The sequence below is a fragment of the Telopea speciosissima genome, chromosome 3 (genome assembly GCF_018873765.1).
Source record: "Telopea speciosissima isolate NSW1024214 ecotype Mountain lineage chromosome 3, Tspe_v1, whole genome shotgun sequence".
Taxonomy (NCBI): domain Eukaryota; kingdom Viridiplantae; phylum Streptophyta; class Magnoliopsida; order Proteales; family Proteaceae; genus Telopea; species Telopea speciosissima.
Window position 1 is genome coordinate 30395854 of NC_057918.1, and position 25548 is coordinate 30421401.

Sequence of the window (25548 nt, forward strand, 5' to 3'; positions counted from 1 at the left end):
ACCAATTCAACCCCTTGTTCCTATCCTCCCCTTCCCCCATCCCGTGTGACAACCAAAAAAAAAAGAGCAACACCTAACCTCTCTCTGTCTTATTGGAGAACTGTCTTTTGGGGGGTGGGGTATGTTTTCTGTTGCATTCATGTCTGTATTTTATCTTAGCATTTCTTCCCTCCTTGGACTTTTTATAAGTTTACCTTTGGGTGGTGTAGAAAAGAGAATCTTTCAGAGACTTACACATTAAACCTTCATTCTGTAGGCCCAAAAACCATTATATTGATGTTGCCCTCCTTGCAATTCTTGTGCAAGAAATCCAAAGTAATGTTTTTGCATGGATTTCATGGTGTTCTTGATGGACCTTCGGTCCATTACATCATGGTAAGTGTCCCTTTAATATTTTTTCCCTTAATATTGTCCATTTGGATATTTCACCATTTTTTGTTTTTGTGACAAGAAGATACTTTCCCCTTTTCACTTTCCCTTGTTAGTCTCAACTCTCAACTCTCACCAATCTGTTTGTTTCTCAAAAACTGTTGAATTCTAATCGTGGTTTCTGATTGAACATTACCACCACATGAATACTTTTTCACCTCCAGCTATGGTCAATTCATTGAAATACCTTTTCTTCGCAAAGCATATTCTTTTACAATTGAAATCCAATTATACAACTAAAATAACTTTAATCACGGCTTGCAAGAAGAGTACTACCTACTTTGTAATGGCGTCCACTTGGTGGGATCCAGACATACGTCAGATTAATTCAATGAGATAGTTTGTCCTGCCCTGCTTTGGTATCCTGGGACCACTTGTGTCTTGTAGCATAAGTCTTCTTGTGTGTGCTTGCAATTTACTAAGAAGCAATGTAAATTCATTGATTTCCTGTATTAGCGAACAATGGCTACCTTGTAGTTCTTGATATATGCATGTGAATTGCCTTTCAAAATATCGGAATTGAAAAGTTTAATTGGGCTGATGAGATAAATATTACTTTGCTTCCTTCCCTGCTCTTTGATGAATGATTATTCTGGTTATATAACATTTCTCCTTTCTCTTCAGATTTTTGTTTCATTGTCTGTGCTTGTATACTGTCATCATCATCTCTCCTGCTCTAGTGTTGTCATATTTGATAACCTCTTCCTATGCATCACTTAAAGTCATTATTTGTACTTTTGTCTTCTATGACTAGAGATGGCGACAACTAACATAGGGAAAGGAAGCAGATGCACGCAAAATCTTTGAGAGAAGATCCCTTCTTCCTCGGTATCTATCTATCCGGTGTGTAGCATCCCTCAAGGAAAATATCGAAGTCAACGACCCTGTGCCAGACACTAAGAGCTCCTCAGAGCTTGAGTCATTACTTGAACAGTGTGCAAAGAGTCAGGGCTTTCATTTCAGTGATGCAGTGGGAGAAATTGTTGCAATTGCAGAAGGCAAAAAATCTTGTGAGGTATTATTGCTCTATCAACTGGTATTGCTTCTCACTGTGGTCTTACTGTTATCCACCATATTCAGTTGTTTCGCAAGGACTCTTTTAATGGTTTATCGGATGTAATGAGTCATGTGTTCCAAATTTGGGGTGTTGGTGGGTGTGGACATCATCGATTTGTATATATGCACATACACCCATGCCATATTGATTTTGTGTGCCATGTTCATGGAGCAGTACAAAGCCAACTTGGCATGGGTACAGAAATGGAATCTGTGTGCTGGGCTAAACCTGTGGGGCTGTCAATGGGTAGGGTACATAGTTGTCAATGCATCACCTAGGCATCCAGGCACCTTGGTTGCCTTGTTCGTTTGGTCTTGCTTCCATACCTGTCCACCAACACCTTGGGTCATCTAGATGCCGCGACAACTATCTTAGGGTAGGGTTGGGGAATGACCTCATCCTTACCCTCCCCGTTTAAATAAGAAGTATAAATTCTTAATTGTTACCCAACCTGCTACTAACCTATAAAGAATGGAATTTTCACCCTTAGGTGAGTCAGGTGGATGAGGGTAAATTGTATGTATTGTATAGTAATATTTATATATATGTTTATCTTTTTAATTATTATTTCCTTATGAGGGTAACCGGTGAGGCAATTCGAATCATAATCCTTTCCCTTACCCTACCCATCTAGCCTAAATAGAATAGAGCCTTTACCTTTACCCTCCAAATGAGTGTCAGGAAAGATGGGTCAATGGGTAAGGTGGGAAAAATTTACAGCTTAGGTGCTACTATAATTTTATGTGATGGGTGGGATAAGGGCATAGAAATTTTGAGTTCGATTGTGTGGTTTTTGTGCATGGTGAGGTCGTGTCGAAACATAATCCTAGTGAATGATAGTGTATCTGGGGCATAAGAGGCTGCTCTATCAAGATCCCTTTCCAGATTTGGAAAAGAGGAATGCATGCAAATGCATGCCCACATGGGAAAAGATTTTGATGATTTTAGGCTTGAGGTGTGATTTTCTCCACCAATCAGGCTTTTTGTTTTGTATTTGATTTTTATGTAGGGGACTATTTAAATGACTTCAAACTATGGAACTTGGGAGACGAAAGCGGGAGAGGTGGAGTGGGCATAGTTGTGGACAAAGACCTTAAGAACGAAGTAGTGGACATTAAAAGATTTGGAGATAGGATCCTATTTATCAAACTGGTACTAGCCAACGAGGTTATCAACATAGTTAGCGCGTACGTGCCGCAGGCAGGATTAGGTGAGAGTGTTAAATTACAATTTTGGGAACACATGGATGGTTTGATGCAAGGTGTTGGTCAGGGAGAGAAAATTATTACTGGAGGTGACCTTAACGGACATGTGGGCAAAGATTGTAGAGGCTATGAAGAGGTTCATGGAGGATATGGAGTTGGGGAGAGGAATGAAGAGAGGATATCAGTGTTAGACTTTGCTATAGCGTTTGACCTGTGCATTGCAAATACCTTTTTTAAAAAGAGAGATGAACATTTATTTACTTACAAGAGTGGGCAACATGAAAGTCAAATAGATTTCTTCCTAACTAGAAGGTCTGACAAACTATTATGCAAGGATTGTAAGGTTATACCAGGAGAGAGCTTAACCACCCAACATAGATTGGTGGTCTTGGATATGTACCTTGGTACGAGGCAACATAAGAAGGCGAAACAGGTTTGTCCTAAGATAAGATGGGGCCGACTACAAGGAGCTCTCCTAGAATCATTTACCAATAAAATGGCCCTATGAGGAAGGTGGGATTTTGAGGGAGATATCAATGAGATGTGGATTAATATGACGACTTGTATCAAAAAGGTTGCTAAGGAAGTCCTTGGGATTTCAAAGGGTATCCGTCTAGGCCCTAGAGAGACTTGGTGGTGGGATGACGAGGTCCAAGCAGCCATTAAGACTAAAAAAAATCGTTTTAAGACCTAGCAAAAGAACTAACGAGGCAGAGGATAAAGTGAGCTATTATGTAGCCAGAAATGAAGCCCGGAAGATTGTGGGGAAAGCAAGAGCGAAGAAATATGATGAACTTTATGAAAAACTTAATACAAAGGAAGGGGAAAATGTGATCCATCAGATAGCTAAAATAAGAGAAAGGAAGAGCAGAGATTGGAGACCATGTTAGATGCATTAAGAGTGAGGATGGCAAAGCACTAATACGGGATGCAGACATTATGGAGAGATGGGGTGAATATTTTTAAAATCTACTAAATGGAGCTACCTTGACTGATGGGGTGGATTCGGAAGTGGAAAGGAATAGTCTTGAAGCCAACACACATCATGGGCAGCTACAACAAGTAGGTGAGGCCGAAGTTAAAGAGGCCCTACGAAAGATGAAGGTAAGCAAAATACTAGAACCGGATGAGATCCTAATTGAAGTGTGGAACAACATGGGGTATCTTGGCTAACCAAGCTATTTAACAAGATTTTGAGTACAAAGAAAATGCCAGATGATTGGAGGAGAAACACTTTAGTCCCGATTTATAAGAACATGGGTGATATCCAGAATTGCAATAACTACAGAGGCATTAAACTAATGAGTCATACCATGAAACTTTGTGAGAAAATCATTGAAACCCACCTAAGAAGAGAAACTGATATATCGGAGAACCAATTTGGTTTTATGCCAGGGAGATCTACGATAGAAGCTATTTACCTTCATAGGAGGCTTATGGAAATCTTTAGAGCTTACAAAAGGAATCTCTATATGGTCTTTATCGACTTAGAAAAGGCCTATGATAGAGTTCCTAGAGAGCTCATTTGGCATGTCCTAGGGAAGAGAAGAAGCTCAAGTAACTATGTGGATATAATTAAGGACATGTATGAGGGTGTGGTGACAAGTGTCAAAACTGCAGAGGGACAAAGTATTGAATTCCCAATTACAATTGGATTACACCAAGGATCAGCTCTAAGCCTCTATTTGTTTGCACTCATCATGGATGATTTAACCAGGCATATTCAAGATGAGGTCCCTTGGTGTATGCTATTCGCTGATGATATTGTTTTGATAGATGAGACAGTGGAAGAGATTAATGCGAAGCTGGAGTTATGGAGATCAATTTTGGAATCAAGAGGTTTTAAGTTAAGCAGAACAAAGACAGAATATATGATGTGTAACTTCAGTCAGACCAGGAGAGGTGATGAAGTGGTGAAACTTGAGGAGCGAGAGCTACCACAAAGTGAATGTTTTAGATACCTAGGGTCAACCATTATTAACAAAGAGGGTGATATAGATGATGATGTGTCCCACAGAATTAAAGTAGGATGGATGAAGTGAAGAGGAGCATCGAGAGTTTTATGTGACAAACGCATGCCTATTAAGCTTAAGGGAAAATTCTACAGGACAACAATAAGACCAGCGATGACATATGGAGTAGAATGTTGAGCAATTAAGAAGAGTAATATAGATAAGATGAGTGTATCGGATATGAGGATGTTGAGGAGGATGTACGACAAGACCAGGAGAGATAGGGTAAGGAATGTTTGTATTAGAACCGAAGTGGGAGTTGCACCAATCCAGGACAAGCTTCGTGAGAGCCGCTTGAGGTGGTTTGGTTATGTCCAAAGGAGACCCATGGATGCACCAGTAAGGAAGAGTGACCAGATTCATTTTGAAGAAGCTAAAAGAGGTACAATGACTATTGGAGAAGTGGTGAGAAAGGATATGCATATAGTAGGGCTAGATCCTAGTATGACCATGGATAGAGTTGTTTGGAGGACAAGGGCCTGTGTAGCCTACCCCTTGTAGGGGGGATGTTCCTGGGATGCTGCTTTGACTATTACTTAGACTTTTTCGTTTAGTAATTTTATTTTATTTTTAACCCCTTTTTACTTCCTTCTCCTGCTTTTATTTCTATTACTGTCATGATCTTTTCGGATCCATGTAGCCAACCCCATTTAGTTGAGATAAGGTTATGGTTGTTGTTGTTGGACTATCTAAATTACAACTCTATAGGTCTATTCAGAATTTGACACCACCTTTTGATTGCCCCTTTTCTAATTTCCAAAAGTTCTTTAACTCAATGGTAAAAAAGGGTTTTCAAAATAGTTTGAAAGTGACTTATCCTTATGTCATTATCAAAAGCTGTTATTCTCTTGCACATTTTTCGAGTACGAAATGACAGGATTTACCCTCAGCGAAAAGAAGAAGTGTGTTATACTAGAAGGACAAAAACGTATGGTTACAAATTATTTGTGACTCCTTTGGGGTGTCCATAAGAAAATCCCTTTATATAATGATTTCTTTTGGACTTGTTTCTAAACTGGAACACAAATCTCATTGAACCGTACATCAGAGCTCTAGAATGCTTCTTTTATGTGTATAACTAATTGTTTGTTCAGGAGTGTAGCAAATATGAATGTCTTGTCCTAAAGCAATCATATGAACTTTGTTTTTGGAATGATGATCTATGATGCATACTAACTGTTAAAAAGTTCCGCTTGTAACTACCTCCACTTCTCATAGAGCCAGGTTTTTAATTTGGAGACAGTTGACTGGATGAACTTTGCCGTGTTTTTGAATGCATAGAACTTGGGTTCACATGAACTTGAGCTTCCAGATGAAGAGATCTGCTTGCCAAGTTTGTGGCACATCGTGGATGGCATAATTGAAAGAAACACCCTTGGGAGGCTCAGATCCTTGCAACCAATAATCAGATCTCCAGGAGGTAATCTATCGGTTTTGTTACAGATCGTGACAGAACCCGTGGCTTGGCAAGGTCTTGTTGTCCAGGCTTGTATTTGGTCGATGCTTCCATCTGGAAAGAACAAGAAAAAAAAGCAGGCCTGCACAGATCAGTTAAACTCTCCACTGTCTCAGGCTGTACGTGGTTCAATACAGTCAATGCATGGTGCAATCATCAGGCCAAGGATGAAAACTTGGATACTCTACTGTCTCCTCTACAGGGGAAAGGACTTAATGAAGGGCCTGGGCAGGTTCTGCAGATTCTAGGGGCCTTGTCCTGTACAGCTGATCTGGAAATTGGTGATCGAATTTCACAAGCATTACAGTCATGGAGTCCACTAGATGTTGCGAGGAAAATATTAGCTAGCTAGTCTCTTTGAATATGTGAATCAAAATTGAAGTTACAGTCATTGAAACAGCAAATATAGTTTACAAGAATTTCAGAGATAGATTACAATTAGTGTTCCAAACTCCAAAGTGATGTTCAGTGCTGTGTTGCAGCAGCCTTGAGGTGGCAAATCTGGTCCCTGCTTACTTCGTCATCGACTCCTCGGGGATGGTAATATAAGAGGTAGACACATGTTTTATGTTTCTGGAAGGTGTTTCAACTGGGCAATATCCAATGAGCTAGTGATTGGTCTTTGTAATTTGTTGTAACTGCTGTAGATTTCTTTCATTCTTTTTTACCCCCTTTGCCAGTCCCTTTTTTTTTTCAACAATTTTTTCTTACATTCATTTTTCAATTGCAGAGAAAAATGTACACTAAGTTCACGTTTAAACAGATCTTGTTTAGCATTGTCAAGGTTCTTTTTGGGTTTCTGAGGTTTTGTTATTGTAAGCTTGACTACAGTTTGATGATATATTAGTGGTATTATTTGTAATAATTTGTTGAATTATGTCATGCATCAAAATTCTGGCACCTGATTTCATTCTTTTTTTTTTAGTAAAAATTCCCCGAACATGCACCCCCTCCCCCTGGGAAAGAAAAAAAAGAAGCAACAGGTAAAATATTCAGACTATATAATCAAAGGGCTCATGTTCTCTGAGCTGGTGGGGTTGGGGAGCACACCAATCAAGGGGCATTGATCGGATACGCCATTATGGTGACAGGGAGGAGAGAGATAGAGTTAGTGTTGGAGTAGCATACACTGCCAGCTTAGAGATGTTTACCCCATAATCGACGAGATGGTTGGCGAATGGATGGGGTGGAAGTCACAATCACTCGTACTTAAAAGTTAGTTGTTAAGGAGAGAGTGCCAAGTCTTTATAAACCCTTCCCTCCCTCCCCCCTCTTTCACATTACTTTTCATATCCGATTTGGGATTATTTTTCACCTTATGCGTTGACATCCTAACATGTGTGTTCCTCTCAGGCTTCTCTTAGGGCTGCTAATGGACCCAAGTTACAAAAAGGATGCATGTTCTTGATACATGGTTATGGACTTCTTCATTCTCAATCTGATATCTTGCTGTTTTTTGTGTAATAATGCAGAGGAAGTTATTTTCTACCAGTTTATTCATCTAAAATTGTCTTAATTATTAGTTACAAATGCTGGATTTTTCCCATGTTAGGTGCTCCCTTTCCCATTTACTTTTGAAGTACATGATTAAGTAGCTTTAAGATTAGCCTAATCTATGTTTGGAAATTTCCATGTAATTAATTAATGAGGATTCCCAGCCCATAGAATTGAATGTGTAAAAATTCCTCTCCTCTCTCTCTCTCTCTTTTGAAATTGTAAATTTCCACTAAGCTATCATTGATCTTAACTACCTCTTTCATTTTCTTCTTGTTCACCAGTCCATTCTACATCTCTTTCTCACACCCAGAGTATGGTTCCTTTCAAGGAAAGAGATATAACGGTAAGCACTCATGGACATGTTCAGAAAATGGCTTGATTAGAATCATCTTTATCTTGAGATTTAAGAAACTTTTTATCTTCATATCCATAATATCTATCTAATAATATTGATTGGGCAAGAGATCTTTACTTGATCGCATAGTCTATACCAATGGAAGAGCACGCCTAGATATCTACCCATGAAACAAAAAGCATCATTTCATGGGGACACCACCAAGTAGATATCATTTTTCCATATTGATATCATCAGTTCTTATGAGAAAATTTCTCAAACACATGTATGAGGTTTTTTTTTATCTTCTTGTTTGAATATACAAAGTTATGCACCCACAAATGGAATCTACTTTTGACTATTTTGCCTCTCTCTGCCTCTCAAATTCCAAAGGTTTAGTGACCAAACTTGGAGAATCAAATCAAGTTTTCCAGAAATGGATTGGGTGGGCCTCAGACTGTTCAGGCTCAGTAGGTCATACCCTTTGCATGGATCAATCAAACATTCTAGCTCTTGTATGTTTGTGCATGTTAGGTAGTTATTACTGGCAAGTGGCAACACTTTAAGAAACGTTGAAAATAAGTGACCCCAAAAGCCAGTGGGAAATCGATGTGTGCTGTGGAAAAATTTGAATGTCTGTGTGTGTTCTTTCCTCTCTGAAAAGAAATAAAAATAAAAAAATTTCTGGAATTCATGGCCAGGTGTTCATGTGACAGACTACCTAACTAATAAGAACAGTACTTTAAAAAAATTAATTTTTTTTTCTTTCTGATAAGGTCTAATAGGGTCGTTGGCTTAGGCTCCTACGAATCTCTTAACTAACTAATATGGACATGAAATTATTATTGAGTTAAACACAAGTACTGGGAACCAATCAATTGTTTTGACATCTCATAACGAGTTCTAGATCTCTCTCTAATAAGTCTTATCTGAAAAAGATATTCTATTGTTGTTCTGGTCAAAGTAGAGGCAGGCAGTGAAGCAAAGCTATTTTTTCGGTAAAAAGTGAAGCAAAGCTTGGGTTCTACACTTTCTTCATCTACTCTTGGCCACTTTCTCCAACCGAAACCCAGTAGACTCTCCCTTCAAAAATTAAAAAAGACAAGATAACGGTGAAAGGAAAGTGAATTTTGGGGGAGTGTTCTTTGCGTGGGATGTAGGGGTCATGTTGTGAAATGAAAACTCGTGTGATAATACATCGGGGGTAGAATTTCTGCTATTCATGGGGATAGATATAAAACTTACATTCTTTCCACGATGAAAAGAATGCAAGTTTTATATCTATTAACGTCGTAAAATTGGACCGGCTGCATGAACCTGGACCAGAGCTCTTGATGGTCTGATCCAACTATCCATTGACTTGCACCTTATTTTCAGACTGAACCGGTGGTCAAGGTTAGCTAGTTGGACTAGTAGAGCATCTAGAGAAAATGTTCTCTACATTGGAGGTGCAGGATGCGCCCAGACACATTGAGGAGGGGGGGGGGGGCCGAAATGATCGGCCTGCCCCGTTGAATGATCGAAATGATTGCCCCGTCCCACGTCGTATGTCTGGGCATAACCTGCATTGCCGTGCATTCCTGGGCAAAGAACATCTTGTTGTGACCAGGTAGGTGAACTAAGAAGTTGAAACCTTATTTTTTTTACCCTTTGTTTTGTTCCCAAAAATTATTTAATGTTAGATAATCTAGTCTTTTTACATGGATAATGATAACTTTTAAAAATGACATGATGATAAGTCACTTTCAACTTATTTTGAAAATCTTTTTTAAGGATGATTAAAATAAATTTTAAAAATAAGACAAGAGATTAGAAAAATAAGGTTACAATCATGTTGTAACCAATCTTAATTACAACAAGATTTTATGTGTGTGTGTGTGTGGCAATGTACTAAGGATCCAAAAAGAACACCTATAGATGTGGTCCCACCTCCAAGTTATTTTTTTGGTAATTAAAAATTTATTGATGAAAACATGTTGAGCACGTAGCCTCTAAATTACAAATATCAATAATCCATTAAGTGGATATAGGTCAATTAGTCCTACATGTCAAGGACCGTTCCTTCCTAGCAAGGGAATTAACCAAAGTGTTTCTTTCCTTTGAAAGAAAAGAAAAACTACATGTCTCCAATAAGACGCTACCTGGACAATGTAATGAATTAATGTAGTGTGCAAATCTAATGTGAGGTCAAATTACAAAGCATCCTTTATCTATCCAACGGTCAGATTGACCTTTTGACCTTTTATTGATGATATCAATACCTTCATCCTTAGACCAATTAAGATAACCATCTCAAAAAAAAAAAACAAAAACAGATGCCAGCTGGTTGGTCCAGGTTAGAACAACCTCGGCAAGCTAAATGTAGGCAACTTCCGGCCATGGTTTGAGGTATCAATATTGAATTATCCAATAAGGCCAATCGATATTACATGGTTTTGAAGATGATTGAACAATATCGATGCCTGATTGATACTGTATCGGTAAAATGGTACAGACAAGAGGTTAAAAAAAAAAATGACTTTTTTAAAAGAAAATCAGGAGTAAATTTGTCTGATACAACCAATGTGTGCCGTTATCATATCAATATTGTATCAGTTTTGAAGGTGACCAATACCCGATCCAATACTGTGCACCAAAACCATGCTTCTAACCCATGGTTATAAACATGGGTAAGATAGATAGGCTGTTGCATGTAACCATGCGACCTACGCGTAAACATGAAAATTAACCCTGACATCATATCATATCATATCATATCATATATCAGTTCTGATCAAACAACATAATGTGTTTCAGACTTTTTCCCTATGCGGGCGATGGCCATGAATGCTGCAAATATAAGGGAAGTGCTCCACACTACAATAATAAGGGTTCTCCATAATGGGGTGGTCTATTGATAAGGAGACCATGCATGTTCTATAATTATTCTCTAATATTCCATATCTTACCCCAAGGGATCAGCTTGGGGCCTATCCCCATCCCTTAATTCCTCGAATCCGGATTAGCTATCCACATGGGGATGGGTGGGGATAAATCTGACCCCTCCATGGGGCATGGGTCCCACATCCTAAAGGCAGGTCCCACACCCTCATGGAGGGTTCAGATCTGTCCCCACCCATTTCCATGTGGGTAGCAGATCTGAACACTAATTCCTCCCCCCCCCCCCATTATACAATCTCTTAATCCAAAAAAGAAAAAAAAAAAATTTCCATATCTTCATTTCCTTTTAACCTGATCAGTAGTTTTGAATTGGTCAAATGTCAAGATTAAACTCCTTCCTTCTTTATCAACCCTAACCAAACACGATTAATAACAACCTAACTTATAAACTGTTTTATATTGTTCAAGAACCACCTAGCTTGATGATGGATTTGTGTAAAACAAGAAAGAAAGAAAAAATAAATAATAAATAAGAATGGCTTTTGACTAGTGAGCTTCAAGAAAAAAGAACCCACAGATCAATCCTTATAACAAAAATAAATCTTATGATATGATAATGATATTTTTGTTTTGTTTCAACACTTGGGAGACTTATGAAGCAAGAATCCTTGAAATAGTTAATCTCTAATGGGGCTAGTGGGTGCACCAACTCCTTCTTGTGTTGAACTAAGTTGCATGGAACCTCACCATGTTATGGAATCAAAACCTAATCCGCCAACCTCTAAACAACCTTTCTTCACTCATCCCTATATATATAAACTATATTTTCTCCACTCTTAACACTACACCCACTTCAACCTCAACCTTACAGAGCTTTAGTATAGAGAGAGAGAGAGAGAGAGTTGCAAGACATGGAAGTTTACAAAAACCCCAAGCCATTGTGCTTCTCTCTACTTCTTAGCCTTTCGCTCTTCTTATTTGTTTTTGCCTCATCTTTTGTAGATGCAAAAATTCTTCAACATGACTTTGTGGTATGTCTTCTTCTTCTTCTTCTTCTTCTTCTTAACTTAAAGATTGCTACCAGTTGTGTGGCCCCTGTAAAAGCATGAGGGCCAATGAGAACGCATGTAGGGGCATCAATAGGGGAGATTTTTTTTTCATTTCAATGGGTGGGATATGATTGTCATTTCACGTGATCTTGCATATCTGAATGACACCTCTATAGGTGTATTTAGAACTTGCACTACACCTATTTTTAAGTTATGGGTATTAAAGGGTTTTCAAAAATTATTTGAAGGTGACGTATCATTATGTCATTGTCAAAAGATATCATTCTCATGCATATTTTTTGAGTATGCATCTGAAATGACGATTGTTATCCTTTATTAAAAAAATTGTATGATATACTAAAAGGGTGAAAAAGTTACATCATACGATGATTTGATTTGATTTGCTCGTAGCTAACTACGTACATGCTTTTTGGTTGGATGATGATGATGATGATCAGGTCCAAGAAACGACAGTGAAGAGGCAGTGCAATAGCCATAACAGAATCACAGTGAATGAAATGTTTCCAGGACCAACCTTGGAAGTAAACAATGGAGACACTCTAGTCGTTAACGTCATGAATAAAGGACAATATAATGTCACTATCCATTGGTACGTACCCTAAATTAATACACAAAACATAATATCTATATTCTTATATAAAGTATAAATGTTTGGTACATACTAGAAAACATGTGAGGGATGATATATCATAAATGCCCCTCTTTCTATTGTCAAATTCCAAAGATGGTTCCTTCATTCGCTTGAAACTGCACTCGGGTAGTGTAGAGAATCCTCTCCCAGAATTGTTTCTTGATCTCGGATCTATATATAATTCTATACACGTATGTTAATGATGATGATGATGCATATATTGTTTGTTGATCAGGCATGGTGTTCGACAAATGCGATCTGGATGGGCAGATGGGCCGGAATTTGTGACCCAGTGTCCCATAAGGCCAGGCAAGAGTTACACCTACCGATTCACTATCCAGGGACAGGAAGGCACATTGTGGTGGCATGCTCACAGTTCTTGGCTCAGAGCCACTGTTTATGGTGCTCTTATTATCCATCCCCAAGATGGTTCTTCCTACCCTTTCACTACCCCTAAGCGTGAAGCTCCCATTCTTCTTGGTACCTCTACCTACTATCTAATATTTCCTTCAATTTTATTATTAAAATTGATAATGGTGATTCGATCTTGCTCATTAGGTTGTGCTAGTCTAATATTGAGATAGGTTAAAGAATTTGATCAGCTTTAGAACTTTTGACGTATCAGTACAAATTGAATTGAATTGAATTTACTCCATGATCAGGAGAATGGTGGAATGCGAACCCCATTGATGTGATAAGAGAGGCAACCCAAACCGGTGGCACTCCAAACGTCTCCGATGCCTATACCATCAACGGTCAACTGGGCGACCTCTACAACTGCTCCAGCCAAGGTATTTACATCCTCTACTATCGAGCTGCCCGATATGACCGTGCTGTCAAGACACGATGAGGCACGCAATGACCACCTTACCCCTATCCGAGCACCTTGCCCGAGTAGGGATAAGGCGGTCATTGCGTGTCTCACCATGTCTTGGCAGAACTGTGGCTGCTCGGCAGTAGAGGATCCAAATTCTCCGCTACATTTACTATCCAACAAAAAAAAGAATTTTGAATTGAACTATCAACCTAAACCACCTCATGGAATATTTGAACAGACACGGTGGTAATTCCGGTGGATTCCGGCGAGACGAACCTCCTACGGGTGATCAATGCGGCGTTGAACCAACAGCTCTTCTTCACAGTTGCCAACCACAAGCTCACGGTGGTGGGCGCTGATGCTTCCTACTTAAAACCTTTCACCACCTCAGTAATCATGCTGGGGCCAGGCCAAACCACTGACGTCCTCATCACCGCCGATCAAACCCCCGCCCGCTACTACATTGCTGCTCGTGCCTACAACAGTGCTCAGGGGGCACCTTTCGACAACACCACTACCACCGCCATCCTCCAATACAAGTCCGCCACCCCTTGTTGCTCCACTTCTCCAGTTTTTCCCTCCTTACCCGCTTACAACGACACCAACACTGCCACCACCTTCGCCGCCAGCTTTAGAAGCCGCACCAAGGCCGAAGTCCCCACCGACATTGACGACAACTTGTTCTTCACCGTCGGCTTAGGGCTCTTAAACTGTCCACCTGGGGCTAGTGCTAGCAATTGTCAAGCCCCCAATCGTACCCGTTTCACTGCTAGCATGAACAACGTTTCTTTTGCTCTCCCCTCCAATTTCTCCCTTCTCCAAGCCCACCAGCAAGGTATCCCGGGAGTGTTCACTACCGATTTCCCTGCAGCGCCGTCTCTGCAATTCGACTACACCGGTAATGTTAGCCGCTCACTCTGGCAACCTGTTCGAGGGACCAAATTGTACAAATTGAAGTATGGTTCTAGGGTACAACTAGTCTTGCAGGGTACAAGCATCTTCACTGCAGAGAATCACCCAATTCATCTTCATGGCTATGATTTCTACATCATTGCTCAGGGTTTTGGGAATTTCAATTCAAAAACTGATACTTCAAAATTCAACCTTGTTGATCCGCCACTGAGGAATACGGTTGGAGTACCTGTGAATGGATGGGCTGTGATTCGATTTGTTGCTGATAATCCAGGTAATTAAGATGTTCTCTGTTCTCTATCCTTATACCTATCCAGTAATATAATTCACTCATGCAAACAAATGGGTTTTTTTTTTCTTCAACATTTTACAGGAGTTTGGCTGATGCATTGTCACTTGGATGTTCATCTCAATTGGGGATTGGCTATGGCTTTTCTGGTTGAAGATGGCTTTGGAGAGTTGCAGTCCTTAGAGCCACCTCCAGATGATCTACCTATTTGTTAAGCATCCTCAGCAATTAAATGCCCAAAACTCTGCCTGAAACCAATTCCATCAGTCCAGAAGCAGGATTTGGGTTAGCTAGCTAGAGAAGGTTTCTATCTTGTCCTTAATTAATTAGGTCAATGCAAAGCTAGTTCTTCCCCACCCTTCAATTTTTCAATGTTATTGTGCTGGGTTCTCTCAAACAAATAGCATCAAGGATGCAAGATTTGAGGACCCTGTGGATGGTTGTTTCATTTTTACAAACATTATAGAAGGTTGATTAAAAATTTTGGATGATTACTGTATGTGTAATTCCTATTATATAATCTATTATCAGAAATGGAAGGTTACAAAATTATAAGGATATGATTTCCAACTTTTAAGTGCCTGAAAATCAGAAGTTACGCACCTTCAAGGTGATTAAATGGTTGTAAGTCATTCTCTTTCTTTTCCCACCAAATTAATTAAATTCTTCCATGGATCATCTCTGTGGCTAGAGAAATAGAATGAGATGGAGCAGAAAGAAGGTTACCCAAGAGTCTATTAGGGGTAGGTATTGACTCTGAACTAAAGAATGAATGAGAAATTTTAAAAAATTAACAATTGAGGGAAGGGGAAGGAGAGGCACATCATAATTAATTGATGAATAGTTTACAAGAGTCCAACTATCAGAGTATCCTACCATTAGTAGATTCTGTACCTGAATAAAACCAGGAGACACAGAGAATGAAGTTTCAGTTATATCAGAGTTAATTTAAAAAAAAAAAGGGCGTACTTAGTGTACAAGGCTTCTGACATTGCGGGGTCTGGGGAGGGTCATAACGTACACAGCCTTACCCGTGCTTTCGAAGAGAGACTGTTTCCAGTATGTCAGAGAGTTACTGTAAGGAGAGCTGTCCTAGTGGTGTGACTAGGGACAATTGCAGAGAACATTCCTGACAGTCCATGGAGCCAACCTGACCATGAATTAATAGAAAACTGGTAGTATACTGTTTTCTCACTTGAATCATGGAATCCGTTAAGCAGATGTGAAGTTGATACATTGTTCTAGTATCTGGTTCTGGTCATGTGATTCTAATTGTATTAAACAACTTATCAATAGATGGATTTATATTCATCAATGAAAGATAAATGACGAGTTTGGTAATGGTTGATTCCAGGGAATGCACATATCCCCTCCTATATTGAACTTGCCGAACTAATTTTCAACTTTTCAAATGTAAATAAGGCATAAAAACAATCTTTGGTTTAAAGTCCTACACTCTTTAGCCCTCTTTATTATTACTAATAGAACCTTTATCCCCCTTTTTTGTATGGTGTATAGATTTTTTGGTCTCTTAAAAGTAATAAAAATAAAAATAAAAAAAAAGTTTGATAATGGTTGTGCAACATGTTTTTGCAAAATCACCAATATCAACTTCACTGGAAGTGGTTTCATGTGTTCACCTCACCATCTCTTAGATTTTAAGTATCAACCCAATATCCTCCTACCATGTACCATAAAGATGTCTCCATTTTTGTTTTTTTTTTTTTTTGGTTTTTCCATCCTCTCAAGTGAAGATTGTCAATGGCTACCATTAATAAGGGCAAAATATAATCCATTATAGGAGTATAGGGGGATTTTTGGAAAAAGGACCATATATACTCAAGGTTCTGATATGCTATGTCATCATCCAAATGGCTGAAATAAGGTTGGAGGTTCCATAGAAAGAAACTGTTAACTACAAGATAGTTCTAGCAACCTGCCAAAGAAATCAAAAGAGGGAGAAGGGAGGACCACTTTATATTAGATCGAACACATTTTAATAAGTCAGAACAACTTGTGGAAAATGTGCATCCAATCCCCCCCCCCCTAAAAAAAAAAAGAAGGGAAAATTTCACAGACATCTCCTAAAAGTATCCAATATCTCAGAAACTTACCATACTTGGTCAAAATAGCAAACTTCCTCCTGCCGTTAAGCAGGGTGACCCCCCAAGATAAAATGTCAATTTTACCCTCTTAATATCACCCAAAGTAGAAAATCGATTTTACCCTCTTAGTTATTTAAATAAAAAAAAATAACACCCATGGTACCTAACGTTTTGACATTTGTAACACAGGTACCCCTTCTTCATCTTCTTCTTCTTCTTTCTTTTTCTTGCAACACCACCGTCCCCCCTACCTAGAAATTCTCCTTCCTCGATAATTGATGCTACTTCCTTAGCTTGAAATCAAAATAGTAGCGGAAATCCTTACCCTCTTCATCCTTGTTACTTGGATTATAAGTCGCAGCCTAGCAAATGCTCAAATCCATCACGAATGTTCTGTTCAGATATTGAGCCTCCCCTTTCTGAAAGCTGTATCTGACTGAATAGTGGGTATCGTATCATTGATCTCCTCATCACGTACAGGCGATGAAACTCTTGGAGCTTTGCCCTTCCTCGGAGAAGAACTCGAACTCTTACCCCTCGTACGCCTGGCATTAGTCCCTGAATGCCAACCGCTAGATTTAGCTACCTCATAGGTGCAGTTCTCTCCAATGCCAAGCCTAAACCTCCTGAAGTCTCTAAACTTTCTCCAAGACTTCTCCTTCTTGTTCTGAAATTTCCATGCCATATCACACTCGTTCGGCTTCGATCCATTCACAGGGGTCTGATACCCTAAGAAGACGATGGATTTAAATACCTTGATATTGAACTTCTCTATCGCAATGAGAACACGCGGATCCGAACAATTAACTTGCTTCAAGGTATAGTCACAGTCCAAAGTCGAGCTGAAATTAACAATCTTCTCCTCAGACTTCTTGATGGTGTTTGTGGTGATGGGAACCTCGGCAGCAGCAGCAGGAGAAACGGCAAGGGCGAGTGTGGACAGATCCTCGCCAGTCTGGATTATCGAAGAATCGATTTTAAAAATGGCGTTCTCTACTTGGGTGAAAACGTTAGTGAGGGCTTTGGAGGATTCAAACCAGGGATCCTAAGGTTGATATGTGATGGCAATTGCAGTAAATAAAAGAACAGAAAAGACAAAGACGAAGAAGCATACATTACTGATGAGTTTAATTAGATTTTGCCCAGATTTTGCCCTACAGACTCTGTTGAACTCGCTTCTTTCATGGAAGTTCCTTTCTAGGGTTTCACGATGTCTGAGAAAGAAGAAGAAGCCCCTGTTCTTGCTTCTTCCGCCGTCAAATCGAATCATTGAACAATACAAGAACAATAATATAAAATTCGATTTAAGAAATATCCGGATGTATATTGTTTTGACGATGTATTCTCCACAACTTTTGTCTCTCTCTCTTTTTCGATCTTGTCTACTCCCTTGTCCACATAATTGCCAGAGTTAACAATTAATGGGCACCACTAACATTTTATAAACTGGGAGCAAGGGCCAACCTTGTCAAACTAAACAACTGATGTCTTTCTTATAATGGGCTCAATTGTAGTAGGTCCATCCATAAATACAAACTTTACACATATTTAGAGAGGGATAATTGGAAAGCCCATTACCTATTAAGGAGATTACCGCCTATATTGGGCTAAATCCAATCAAGCCCATCAGTCTATACTCATCCACTAATCCATACCCATATAGTAACTCGAAGCTAGCCCATAAAGAAAACATTACATTCTCCAACTTGGGAGGTAGGAAGTGATTGCTCCAACCAAAGATTAGGAAGTGTTGACAGTGGGCACTCTAAACAATACACTCAAGTCAAGCAAGAATACAAAACACTCAATCATAAGTTTCGTCACATCTTAAATCAATATGAGACCCTACACGTCAAAGTGCTTGCACCCTCAACCGCCATGGGCTACACTGGTGTATAGGTGTGGTATGGAAATGCATGCCACAATGGTCAAATATGCCAAATCCAAATCGATTCTAACTTCCAACTGAAGTTAATATCATAATCAAGGTCAAAGAAATAGTCGTTTAAAACTAAATAGAATGAAAGAATTTCCATTGATGATCGATGAGCATACTGTTTTTATTTATCAAACATGTCCTTCAACTTTCCATTCATCTTCTTAGCATTTGACTATTCCAATGAATGATCATGAAAGGGAATAAAATGCAGACTACCATTAAAGAGTTAAGAGGAAACAAATTCTTGAGTTGGATTAATGGTACATTTTAACTTCAGCCCATGTGATGGAACTGGGCCTATTTGGGCCTGGGTGGGTTCACCCTGACCTGACCCATGTACACTTATCATGGGCTTCCTGAACTATATCATTTTGACTGGTTTCTCACTTTCACCTCACGCCTTCTCTCTGTAGCACGGTCATGGACGATCCTCCGCTGCTGAAGATCGCCATATCAGGCCCCACCCTTGCCTCCATAATCCAACGTTTCTCCTCTTCCAATGGAGACGTGGACGGCCTCCTCTTCGGCCACGTCACTCACCTCACCCCTTCCGATCTGCCGGATGACGATGGACCCGATTCCTCGATGTCGTCGTCTGGCTCGATGTCGTCGTCTCGCTCGGACTCGCCGCCAACCCTCGTCGCCACCATTATGTGCTTCTTCTGCTCCGGTACAGTTAATAGTTTTTACGACTCACTGGGTCGACTGGACCTCAACACTCTCTGGCGGTTCATGGGGAGGCGCAAGACCCCTCTACGGCCATCCATGAGAGAATACTCAGTCTCGGCCTCTCTTTGCAACAAAGCCCTAAACCTTGTCCCTCCTGACGATCCACTCTCCCCTCTCAATTTCCCTCCCTGCGTTTTCGTCGTCTTCTCGACGACCTTCTCCGATCGATTAATTCATACACACGAACACCGAACCTTCCAGTTTCGTCAATCGACTTGTGTTTTAGAGCCCAAATCGGTGGATATCGTCAACATCAGACCGGCAATTCGGAGACATTACGGTGCTTTTTCACCAAGGTCGTAGTTCCCATGGTTGTCTTGTGGATCGAGCGCGGAGGACAAGAGAAGCGAGAGCCTGAATCAACTGGGTCGGTTATCGAAGGAGCAGCAGCTGTTGGATTCGTATGCCAAGGTGTTTGAGATTGGACGATTGGGTCGTTTGATGGGTTCGGAGGCGGCCAACTATACTTCTGAGTTGGGGGGTTTGTTTGGGAATATGATTGGGAAGCTCGAGGTGTTGGGACGCCTCGTCAAGCAGAGTTCGGCAAAGCTCATTGAACAGGTGTGTTGCAGTGTTGGGTTATTAATTCAGATAGATTTTCTCTTTCTTTTTTCTAGCGAAAAAAAAAAATGGAATTAGCACTATTGAATTGTCTTCATTGGGACTTGGGACCTAGTACTAGTAACCTTGAAGTTTATTGTTGTTGCTGATTGTTTATTCTCATTGCTAAAGGCTAATTCTTGATCTGTGAGCGGTTTCATGGTTGTCCTAGATGGTGTATTTGTTTAGGTCTTCATGGCATATATTGTTCTCTTAGATTACCAAAAAAAACAAAAAAACAAAAAAAGGCATATATTGATCTCTTGGAACAAAAAAAGTCTGCATAATTTATATTTTTGGGAAAAAAAGTCTGGTCTCAACTCTCAGCAAAGCTATTAATATTGTCTAAAAGATAATTTTTTTGGGTCAACAACAAACTAAAATTTTATTAATAGAAATTAGTTGAGGGGAAACTCCTGCCAAGATGAGCAAAATTTATAAGAAATGGTTGGGAATGAATCCACCAAACCCGTGATATACCCAACTTTGAAGTCCCTTTAGCAAAGAAATGGGCTTCTCTATTGGAATCACGGGGAACAAACAAAGAAACTGCTACCAAAAAAAAGAGAAAGTAACAGAATTATATCTTCATCAATAGTCCTTGTAGCCCAATCCAAAGAAACCACATCATCATTATGTGTATTCACCACTTCCTGGAAAATCAGAAAATAGAACCAATGCTGTCAGATTTAGACCACGAGCCAAGAGTAATCCATCCCTAATTGCCTCTGCCTCCATGGAAGCAACAGAAAAGCCAGAACTACTGAACTAGTCTTGCACTTAGCAGCAACAAAAAGGCTAGAATTATTCCTTATGATTACACCCCTACTTCTTTGTTTCTACTGTTCATTCCAAGCACCATCAGTGTATAAAATAAAGTGTTCAATGGGTAGCTCTTTTGGCATGGAAGGGGAGATATGATAAGTAGACACTGTATTGCACCCTTGCTGATTAATGCAAGTACGGTCTTCTTCAACAGACATATATAAAGAAGACATAGTACGAGGCAAATCTGGATCAATATGATTGAATATAGTTTTGTTTCTTGTTTTCCATACCTGTCATAGTAAAGAAGACCATTGAATATTACAATCAGAACTATCCAGAACTTCTTTGTACTTAGCAAAGAGAAATTGAAGCCATTCTTTAAAGTGCGCACCTTTGGAACTCCTGAGCATTAAGTCTAAAAAGGGATACTAACCATCATAAGCCGCAAATGGACAATAAAACAATGCATGGACAATGGTATCCTTTGTTGATTGGCACAAGGAACAAATTGGAGTATTTGATTAATTTCTATAAAAAAGAAGCTGCTTAACTGCCAAAGAATTAGTGCTACATCTCCATAGAAATAACTATATTTTAGGAACTGGATTTTAATTCCAAAGCTTGGTCCAATATGGATGATGATAAATAGATGCATTACAATTAGAGTCTCAAGTCGAATAATAGGCTGATCTAATTAAACTTACCAGTCTTTGTAGAAGCCCAAAGCCAGCTATCCTTCTTCACTGTGGAATAAAGAGTAAGTGGAGAATGGTCTTTGATTTTGTAGCCTAAAGGAGAGATTTAATAAGAGGCACATTCCATTGTTTAGATAGGTGAAGTATAAGATCAAACACTCACTCAATACTGGGGTTTTTTGGAGGGCTTACAATTCTCCCCCTGGTAGAGTTGGGAGCCATAAATCTTTATATATAGGAGCGGATATTGTGGCTGATAACTCGACAAAAAAAAAACAGAATAGAGGAAGCTTTTTGTAGGCGAATTCAATCTAGAGAAACTCATGTCCTGAACAGTTGAGGTGCATACCTATCCTTAAGGAAACATCAACATGGATGAAAACCTAAAGGGCTAAGATGCGGCTAAAGTCCTTTAGGGTTACAAGGATTCTCACTGCCCTTAGTGCCCCAATCTTATCGGCGATTTGCGGAGCAATCTCCTTTGTATGGAGATATAGAATGAGATCATAGATGTAAACCCAAATATCCATCCAATTGAAGCAGAGATGGTGAGGTTGAGTATCCTTGGACCATGGTTGCAGTCCAAACAAACATTGTATCACCAACCAGTGTCCTCTCGAGTCTCGACATAGCAAGGTCAACTTTGCTTTAATTCACCAGCTGTACCAGTTAAATATTTTTGCCAATCTACCAGACTTCAAGGTCCCGGCGAGGCCCCAAGCAATAGTTGAGGCCTTAGAAATAGTAGAGGCCGAGAGCATCTTGACAGTGAAAATCTTCCCAACCAGGACAAAAGTCCCAGTATATCGGACCATCACCAGTATCTCTCTCCTCAACCTCCAAATCTAGTCCTCCAGATTTCGTTCCACCACCATGGGAAGGGGTTTGCAGAAGTTGACAAAGTGGCCGTTGAGATAATATCATCACTCATTTCAAAGAACCTGCAACCAAACAATTATACAGTCCCAACAGCAAGAACTACACACACTATAGATTTGTAGTAGAGATGCACGGAATTTCCCTGTTAGGCAGTGACTAACAGATCCCATCTCCGACCTAAAAAAGGAGGAATCTTTCTAAGGAGGGCTCACATCTGATTAGCTAGTTGGTGAGGCAATAAATTACCAAGGCGATGATCAGTAGCTGGTCCGAGAGGATGACCAGCCGCATTGGGGCTAAGACACGACCGAGACTCCTCCAGGAGGCAGCAGTGGGGAATTATCTACAATGGGCGAAATCCTGATAGAGTAATGCTGCATGGTGGAAGAAGTCCCAAGAGTTCTAAACTTCTTTTCCCGAAGAAGAAGCAATGATGGTATCTGGGGAGTAAGCATCGCCGTCTCTGTGCCAACAACAGCAGTAATGCAAAGGATGCAAGCGTTATCAGGAATGATTGGGCATAAAGCATCTGTAGGTGGCTTTTCAAGTTCGCCGTCAAATCCCAGGGCTCAACACTAGACAAGCAGTGGAAACTACCAAGTTGGAGTATGGTAGGGGCAGAGGGAATTTCCGGTGGAGCAATGAAATGCATAGAGATCAAAAAGAACACCAACAGTGAAATCACTCTGTTGGGCGTATGTTGACACTAAGAGACGAAAGCTAGGGGAGTGAATGAGATTAGATACAAGTAAGCAAGAAGAAAACTCAAAGGGCAGACCTCAGCGCATTGGTACGGTTGCTCCATTGTGACAAAGTGGTCACGGGTTCAAGTCGGGAAACAGCCTCTTCGTGAAGCAGGGGTAAGCTGTGTACATTATGACCCTCAAAGATCCCGTAGTGACGGGAGCCTCGTTCACTAGGTATGCCCTTTTAAGTAATAAGAACACTCGGGTTAGAGAAACCAAACCCTAACACAACTTACATCGCAGATATCAAGCCACAATAGTAAATAAAAAAGAAGAATACGAGTATCTGTAGTAGAAATCCAAACCCCAACTCAAATCACATCTCCAATCCCAAACACACGAGACAAAAAAAGAAATCACGGTTGAAAAAACAAACCCTAAAATTCTAGCTACTATGAAACACTGCCATTTTGATGAGAACCTGCAATCAGAAGTCGATGTCTTTTCTTCTGGAAAAATGTTACATTTGTAGAGGAGATCACCTCCGCTCTGGAGGCAGAGTACCTCTCCCAGGAAAGCAAAACCTCATTTTGAGGAACCAAACTCTAGAGAGGGAGAAGAATCCCATTTTTGGGAAACGCAACCCTCAGAGCTATCGAGGGAAAAGACCGTATTGCTTACTCAGTTACTTGGCCTACCAATGTTCATATTAGAATGAAATAACTACTCAATTAAAAAATGACCTCGGGATCCCTCTCACATTCTTGACTTGTGAACGGTTTCACAGTTCTCCTAGATGGTATCATTGTTTAGGTTTCATATATCTCTTGGACCATTGTTCTGCTTTATTTTTTTTTTCAAGAAAATATGTTTGGTCTCAATAAAGCTATTAATATTGCCTTAAGGTTATTTATGTTATTGACTTCCTAAATTTTCATAACTCAAACTAAGTCATTTCCGAAATCAATTTAATTATGTAAAGATTGTTGTGATGAATGTATACAATTACTCATCAACAGCGTTTTTGTAGATACCTCATTGCAATGTGGCAAGGATACTTTGTCTTTATTTTTGTTACTTCTCCCCATTCTCTCTGTGGTGCTCCTCCCTCCATTTATTTGGATCCTAGATACCGAATATTTTTTATGCAAGATCCCCTGAATATTTAATTGGAGCTTTTATCTTATCACTGGGAAAAATTGATTATATGGTTTAATAACAACTCCACTTTCTCTTCCAATTTTTTCAGGAAAACCAAAATATTAAAATAAAAATGTAGTACTATTTTCTTTCCAGAGATGATATAAGCTGGTTTCTTGTTATGGAGGATACTTTAATCGTTGGACAATCCAAGTTGACTTTCCTTGCGTGGTTCTTGGTTCTTCTCAGAATAGCCAACCTTTTATTTAAATCGGTTAGGTCAGAGTAAAGGCCCTGCATAACCCAATACATAAAAACTCAGTTACTTCTTTCTGGTTTAAGTTTTATGTGTATTTTAGTATATGGTGGAAAGGATAACATTAATTCTTAAATTCAATTATTTCTTTCTAGTTTAAGTTTTATGTGATTTGAATCTATGGTGGAAAGGAAAATATTGAAATAAAACTAGGCTGGTTTCTAGAAGCCTAAAGGTCTTGTGTAGTATCTGACCTTGGTTATGATTAAAATGTTATTTACATTATGGGAGAGGGTTCTCTAAGCAAGCAGGGTACTCTACACCCACTCACATTTATTTTTTTTAATCATTGTTTCCCACACCTTAAAAAATTCCTATGATAATACATGTGAGGAGGTGTAGTGTACGCCTTAAGCTCAGAGAGCCTTTTCCCTTACATTATTTATATTCTATTACACCCAAATTGACTGATCTTGACAGTCTTCTGTTTTGTTCTTTCATAAGCCCCAGACTTTGTGATGCAGGAGCATTATCACATCTGACCCATGGTTCAAGATCTGGTTCACATCAAGTAGCCGAATCATGGGCTAGTTTTTTGGATTTTAATTTATTTATTTTATTCCTGTTTAAGTTGTTTGGACAGACTAGAATACCTCTTATAAATTCCAAATCTATTTTGAAGTTTCTCTCTCAATTATTTATTCAGTTTAGGAGTCCTCTCTTTTAGGTTTGCGATAGAGAGAAGTTTCTTTGTCCTTTAGTTGGTGTTTATTTCTTTCATTAAACAAGTCTTTGAGTCATAGTTGTCAAGACGACTAGGCGACCTAAGAAGGCATCTATCTAGTAAGGGATGCCTGGACTCCTAGGCAAGCATGCAAACAGCAGCAATAGTTTGAAGTAGAAATCGTGGGCTCTTATGCCCTCTTTGGTTGTTTTATATAATAATAGAAAGGAGTAGTAGGGTCCCAAAATTAGAAGGTTCCAAATTAGGAGGTTTTCAATTTGGTTCCCCTTTGCTTGGAGTACAAGGTACAATCAGTTTCTAAACTGATGTGAACTAATTGTTGACAATATCTAACAATGCATATAGAAAGTAACTATTAACAATGAAATAGAAAGTAAAAACTTCAACTAGACCACTGGACTGGACCACTACTATTGA

General features: G+C 39.5%; 1 protein-coding gene and 3 pseudogenes across 1 annotated transcript; 3 read left to right on the forward strand and 1 right to left on the reverse strand.

Annotated features, from left to right (window-relative positions):
- Positions 1-318: 318 nt before the first annotated feature.
- On the forward strand, positions 319-6568 carry LOC122655062 (annotated as a pseudogene).
- Positions 6569-11781: 5213 nt separating this feature from the next.
- On the forward strand, positions 11782-14807 carry LOC122654220 (laccase-12-like). The gene is made up of 6 exons (XM_043848208.1): positions 11782-11901; positions 12378-12529; positions 12807-13051; positions 13234-13362; positions 13627-14574; positions 14674-14807. The coding sequence occupies exons 1-6, from the start codon at positions 11782-11784 to the stop codon at positions 14802-14804; spliced, it is 1725 nt and encodes a 574-aa protein (XP_043704143.1). The 3' UTR covers positions 14805-14807.
- Positions 14808-15451: 644 nt separating this feature from the next.
- LOC122655063 lies at positions 15452-17964 on the reverse strand (annotated as a pseudogene).
- Positions 17965-19017: 1053 nt separating this feature from the next.
- Positions 19018-20001, forward strand: LOC122655064 (annotated as a pseudogene).
- Positions 20002-25548: the final 5547 nt, after the last annotated feature.

Excerpts from the sequence above, each read along its gene's own strand:
- LOC122654220 (XM_043848208.1), top strand. The coding sequence starts at position 11,782 with ATGGAAGTTTACAAAAACCCCAAGCCATTGTGCTTCTCTCTACTTCTT. Across the intron at positions 11,902-12,377 it reads TTCTTCAACATGACTTTGTG|GTCCAAGAAACGACAGTGAA; the intron begins GTATGTCTTCTT and ends GATGATGATCAG. Across the intron at positions 12,530-12,806 it reads TATAATGTCACTATCCATTG|GCATGGTGTTCGACAAATGC; the intron begins GTACGTACCCTA and ends TTTGTTGATCAG.